The 6,896-nt window shown below is 41.2% G+C and overlaps 1 protein-coding gene across 1 annotated transcript; it reads right to left on the bottom strand.

The window, feature by feature from the left end:
• Nucleotides 1-339: 339 nt before the first annotated feature.
• On the bottom strand, nucleotides 340-981 carry LOC141613748 (uncharacterized). The gene has a single exon (XM_074432490.1). It carries the CDS (start codon nucleotides 979-981, stop codon nucleotides 340-342), a length of 642 nt encoding a protein of 213 aa, XP_074288591.1.
• Nucleotides 982-6,896: the final 5,915 nt, after the last annotated feature.

Genomic DNA, 6,896 nt, shown 5'->3' with positions numbered 1-6,896 from the left:
GTTGGCCATTGGCAGAGTTATGATGAGTGCATCGTGATGCTCTTGGTCGTCACGTATATCTCCTTCGTCAAAAACAACCGCAGGTAGATCACTATGAGAAATTCTACAAGAAGTTTTTGGTCTGTCTCCCTTAGTCTCGGTAGCACGCCTTTTGGCTGCTGAATATGTTAGCCCATTTATATCTGAGCCGCCTGTTATCACGTTTATTATCTTGGTGCATTTAGGTGGAGTTGCAGGTTTTGTGGACCCTACCTTATCTTAATGCTTGACCCCACGTGGTAATAGGTGGCTCAGTTCTCCCTGCTCATATATGCGTTTGATCTCCCTGCGTAGTGTGTATCAGTCTTCGGTGTTATGGCCGATATCACGATGGAACTCGCACTTCTTCTTGCTGTCCTTTTTCCATGCCTGTTCTTCTACTGGTGGCCTGGGCCATCTTACCCTATCTCCCATCTCTCTGAGTGCTTTCAGGATTCCTCCGACACTAGTTGTGAATCCATACTCTGCCAGTGTATGGAGCTGCTGATTTTCTTCTCTGTTGTCTACTCTGTTGACTCCCCTACCATATGGCCGGTACCTCTCATACTTCTTGCTGGTGGATTGCTTCCTACTTGACTTTTCCATGGCCGATGTACTGGATATGCTTGGTGTACTTGGCATGCTGGCTCTGGCCAGGATATCATCTTCCAACCTGATCGCGGCTGCTGCTTTCTCTTGTACTGCTTCAAAACTATGACAAGGGTGCATAGTTAGCTGCTTGTACAGGTCAGATTCATGGTGTAGGCCTCTCCTGAAGGCTTCCACTGCTATCGACACGTCACACTCCCAGACTGCCACCTTCTCATTGTTGAATCTAGTGTTGTGTTCTCGAATAGTCTCTCGAGCTCCCTGAACAATTCTGTACAAGTCTCCTGCATGCTTCTGTGGCTTCCGGCTACTTGCGAATTGCTGAGTGAATGCATTTACCTGATCGGCAAACATGGATATTGACCTGTTAGGCAAGCTTACGAACCATCAGAGTGCTGGCCCTAAAAATGTGGATCCAAACCCCTTACACATGCAGGCTTCTTTTACTTGTCCTACAGCCGTCACTGTCATCATCTTCTGCTTGTACTGGCTCATGTGGTCAAAAGAATCTGTCGTGCCATCAAAGAGAGGCATGTTTGGATTGGTGAACCCCTTTGGCATGGCAACAATGGATATGGCATCCACGAATGGTGAATCAGCATAACTGTCAAGTGTCGCCTTTTCGTGTGGAGGTGGAAATCCTGGGACCCTACTTAGCATCTCCCGCAGCTCCAGGTACTGCTAGTTGGTCAGGCTTCCGGAGTCCTGATTTTTTCTGTCTGCTACCTGCTGACTTGGAGTGCTGCTTCAAGGCCCGAACTCTTGAAGGCTCTGATGCGGCGTGGTAGCTAATGGTGTTGAAGTCACAGGTGTTCCCTGATGCCAGCTTACCTGTGGGCCACCTGCGGATCCTGCACCAGGCGTCTGATTAGTTATCATGAAATTACCAACTGGAAGGTTAACTGGTTGTGCTTCTACGCGGCTGGCTGGCTGCCAGCTGTCAGGTGTGAGGTATCCTAGTCCTTGGGGGGGTTATTTTTTCTCTTGTTGACACAGCTGTCAGATCCAATCTTGTCACCAACTCGGATGGTATCTGTTAATACGTGTAGAGGGGGGCAAAAATTTTAATAAAACTAACGGGAATCACGGATAAAATTAAATTAAATAATACCGAAATAAATACGACGGTTAATAAAATTACGGGTTGACAAGTTGAAGCAATTACGCAAAATGAGGATGGACGGAGCTACAAGCCACGGATGTGCTGCCGTGTGAAGTCTTCAGGCGTGAATTCGAGACATAATTTATTACATGTCAAAGCTTTGTAAACTATGTTTTCACGTTCTCTTTTCCATAAAATTCAATTAGGTGATTATGTTAGAAACTAGGTAGGACTGAATTTAATATGGGTCAAAATATGGTCATCCTAGCCTCCCTAGGTCGGTTTAGAGGTCTATATAAGCCTAGGTTGTTTTTCATTTTTATCCATTGATAAAAGAAATTAAAATTGTTTTTGAGAAATTTTCTCCAAAACCGTCAAAGCATTTTGTGTGGCAATACACGAGTGTAGAGACAACAAGAGAGTCGACGCGTTTCGAGTCTTGACTTAAGCCGAGGACGTGATCCAACGTTTAAGGGGAATTTCTTGTCGCGTTACGAGAATTCCGACCATTATCAAGCTATAGGTCTAGCTTGGTAAATATCCAAATTACACAAAAAAAAATACTAAAAAATATTTCATCCGTTCAAAATATCCATAATGTCGATCAATCACGAGCAAATGCAAAATATCGACCAAAACGCTTCCGCGCCCCTACCCTACACGGTTCAAATGGTATCAGAGCTTCGCCTCTTAATTTCCTTAAACCAAGACGATCCTATGGGGAAGAAAAAGGTGTTTGATCCTAGTTTACCACCTGTTTTTGATGTGTACGATGATGAAGCTATCTCGCTCTTTCACATGGCTTTATAAAGGAGGATAACCTTGTTGTCAATTTCGATTTGCCTCCTATATTCGATGGCACTGTTAATTGCAATGATGCAACGTCGAAAACGCAATGGATAGCCCAGGAGAATCATGGAGTCAATTTTGAACTCGTGAGCCTATTTGATCCAGAACATTACGCTGTATGTTCGACGATCGAAATGGGTGATACCTTTCATCCACACGGCTATACTCGTGAGTATATAGAAAATGAAACGATTACTTTTAATCCTTGCCACGATACCATTCCAAAATCAGATTCGGTGGTTGACCATCTTTGGCAGAAAATAATTCGGGGATTTGGTAATTTTGTGTTCAGCACCGCAACAATATATCAAGAAATACAAATATGTGTTTGGAACCAGCAACAAATGTCCAAGGTATTTGACCCGGGCTCGCTACAAGTCGTTGCGGGAATTGGGCAGGTAATAATAGGACACAAACCAGCATCTCCTCTCGACACTTGAAGGCACAAGAATCGGGACGATTCTTTTTGAAGAGGGAGAGTGTTGATACGTGTAGAGGGGGGGGGGGGGAAATTTTAATAAAACTAACGTGAATCACGGATAAAATTAAATTAAATAATTCCGAAATAAATACGACGGTTAATAAAATTACGGGTTGACAAGTTGAAGCAAGTACGCAAAACGAGGATGGACGGAGCTACAAGCCACGGATAGGCTGCCGTGTGAAGTCTTCAGGCGTGAATTCGAGACATAATTTATTACTTGTCAAAGCTTTGTAATCTATGTTTTCAAGTTCTCTTTTCCATAAACTTCAATTAGGTGATTATGTTAGAAACTAGGTAGGACTGAATTTAATACGGGTCAAAATATGGTCATCCTAGCCTCCCTAGGTCGGTTTAGAGGGCTATATAAGCCTAGGTTGTTTTTCATTTTTATCCATTGATAAAAGAAATTAAAATTGTTTTTGAGAAGTTTTCTCCAAAACCGTCAAAGCAATTTGTGTGGCAATACACGAGTGTAGAGACAACAAGAGAGTCGACGCGTTTCGAGTCTTGACTTAAGCCGAGGACGTGATCCAACGTTTAAGGGGAATTTCTTGTCGCGTTACGAGAATTCCGACCATTATCAAGCTATAGGTCTAGCTTGGTAAATATCCAAATTACACACAAAAAATACAAAAAAATATTTCATCTGTTCAAAATATCCATAATGTCGATCAATCACAAGCAAATGCAAAATATCGACCAAAACGCTTCCGCGCCCCTACACTACACGGTTCATCTGTCGAAGTTGACTTCTGCTGCCTGATGCCCTCTGGGTAAGATCAACTATCGGGGCTCGACCTTCATTCCCCGTGCCTGCTGGTGTGCTGGACTGCTGCTTTAGAAAGTCTATCTTCGCCCAGAGTTCCCTGTCCCTCCTTTTTGCTTCTGCTTCTGCCTTTCTCTGGTTTTCCCGCATATCTTCCATAACCTTTTGAAGGTTCTCCATGCCACTAAGCAGGACTTGAGTTGGACTGGGTGGTTGAGTAAGGCCTGAACTTGTTGTGCCCTTGTCCGACCTAGGCTGGGCCGTTACAGCAGGAGTTTTGGGAGGTAGAGTGACTTTTGTCATGGATGCGGTTCTTGGAGTGTGCCCAGGGGCCTGAGTTTGTGCCGCCGATGCCGGATTCTGAATTGGGTTTGGTGGTATTGACGGCTGAGCGCCCCCTGACACAGATGCTGACGTTTGTTTGTCCATTATACGTCTGAGTAATCAACGATTGACGACCACAATGCCCCACGGTGGGCGCCAAACGGTTTTGGTAATTTTTACCGAATTAGGTTGTATAAGGTCAATGCGGTCTTACTCGTTGTATGTTTGTTGACTATTTATGTTAATACTAAATAAAGAAATAAAGAACGTAAATAGAGGTTGACACGTTAGATTTGGTGACGCGGAAAACCCGATGTGGGAACAACCGCGGGAGGGACGGTACCCTACCAAGTATTGCACTAGCTTGTTAATGAGAGAATGAGTACAACGGAGACGATATGTAAATCTAGCTAGCACAATGTGTTATGCGTATGTTGTGAGATCTCGAATGCCTTTTCTTGATTGCTCCTTTGGCTATTTATAGGGTAAGAACCCTAGATGAGTCATATCCGGATTATGGAAAGGAATATTAGCTCTATCACAACCACTTCCATAATCGGATGTTCTTCCTCCGTTATCCCTGATCTCCCTGAATTCTCCCTAAGATCTCCCTAGCGACTTTCCAAATCCACGAACCTTCCTTGCCAGCGGGCCTCTCTATTCTTACGCGCTCCTTGGCCCAAACCTCCAGGCAGATTCTACTTTGTACTTGGGCTCCTCTTGCTTATTCTTCCTCACGGCCCAACTCTTTAATTAGGACCAAGTGAGCTTTTCCTTTATTAGGCTAAAGCACAGTTTTTAGCCCAAATAATAATAATAATAATAATAATAATAATAATAATAATAATAATAATAATAATAATAATAATAATAATAATAATAATAATAATAATAATAATAATAATAATAATAATAATAATAATAATAATAATAATAATAATAATAATAATAATAATAATAATAATAATAATAATAATAATAATAATAATAATAATAATAATAATAATAATAATAATAATAATAATAATAATAATAATAATAATAATAATAATAATAATAATAATAATAATAATAATAATAATAATAATAATAATAATAATAATAATAATAATAATAATAATAATAATAATAATAATAATAATAATTGTTGGGCCCAGAATTATCCTGCCTTACCTGACATAGGCCAGGCAACAACCAAAACCAAGTTCCAAGCAAAAGACACCTGAAACCAGGCATTTATTAAATTCGGATAGGCACCAAGTAGGAGTTGATGCAAGGCAGGCAATAATCAACCAAGCAACCTGGAAGGAAAATAAGTCAGGCACAAGAAAACGTTTGACAAGCACAACAGGCGAAAATCAGGCAATTAATATATGCCCCCTACAAACAAGGAAGACCAATTCAAGAGGAAAAGATATGAAGAATAGTTAAAGAGCAACGGCAGAATAAGTAGCAACCACCTCCGGGTAAATAGGGCACAAGCCCTATTTACCAGGAAACCCTAAACGGCAGAAAGGGAGACTGGAAAACTGAGTATAAATACAAGAGAAGATAAAATCAGAGGGATCATACAACACACTCTTACTCTCACTTATATTCTTGTACTCTTAAGAATTATAATTTAGCCTGTCACGCCAAATATTCCAATACTCTGTCAGGCTATCAAAGATCATAGTAACAATCACTCCTGGCTTGGTGCCCGTGGTTTTTTCCCTTATTCCCAGGGTTTTTCCACGTATAAATCCTTTGTGTCCTTATTTATTATTTATTCTCTTATTTAACAATACTAGTCAGGCGGATTGTTTGAGTTAGATCACCCTACATATAAATCCCTGGCAGGATCTTTTTAACCAATGAAATCCCTGTCAAAACAATTGGTGCCCACCGTGGGGCATCTAGCTCAAAAATAATCAAAACCCATAACTAAACACCACAAAAAACTTGAGAAATGGCAGGAGATAGCGTTGAGCAACAACTGGCTGCCGCCAAACAAAAATTGTTGGAAATGGAACAGCTGAAACAAAAAATAGCCCAGGCTGAACCAGAAGTTGCAAAATTGAAAGAATCAGAATCCAGTCTGAAACTAAAGCTGGGAGAAAAAGCTTCAGGATCAAAGTTGAAAGTTCAGCCTGGCACACCATTCTCCTCAATCATCAGGAACATTGATTTCTCTAATCTTGGCACTCCTACTCCACCAAAGTCCAAAACAGGAGAAGAAACAGACTCAAAGGAATTCCAAAATGAAGAAACCTCACCGGATCAGACCAACACAGCCATCATGATGGCTATGCTCCAGGAAATCCAAAAACTCCATGAAAGATTTGAGAAGATTCCAGGAGTTCCTACCCCAATTGAAGAAGCAAATCCAGAAAGTTATGCCGATTCACCCTTTGTGGATGAAATAGCAAAAATAGACCTACCAAAGAAATTTGTGGTTCCCTCAATGAGAATCTATGATGGGACCACAGATCCACAAAATCATGTTGCCTATTACAAGCAAAGGATGCTGGCAGCATCAATTCCCAGTGAACTACGCCAAGTCTGCATGTGTAAAGGATTTGGAACAACCCTGAACGGACCTGCCCTGAATTGGTACATAAACCTGCCAAATGGAAGCATCAAGTCCTTTGTTGATCACCTGGTCAATTCTTTCAATCATCAGTTTGCCAGCAGCAAAGAACTAGAAAAGAGATCCAGTGACCTATACAAGATTATACAAAATCCTGGAGAATCAATCAGATCCT

The sequence above is a fragment of the Silene latifolia genome, chromosome 11 (assembly GCF_048544455.1).
Source record: "Silene latifolia isolate original U9 population chromosome 11, ASM4854445v1, whole genome shotgun sequence".
In the NCBI taxonomy this organism is placed as follows: domain Eukaryota; kingdom Viridiplantae; phylum Streptophyta; class Magnoliopsida; order Caryophyllales; family Caryophyllaceae; genus Silene; species Silene latifolia.
This window is presented reverse-complemented; position numbering and strand designations above follow the sequence as displayed.

Bases quoted from the DNA above. Each gene is read 5' to 3' on its own strand.
- LOC141613748 (XM_074432490.1), bottom strand. From the start codon at position 981: ATGTTTGCCGATCAGGTAAATGCATTCACTCAGCAATTCGCAAGTAGC.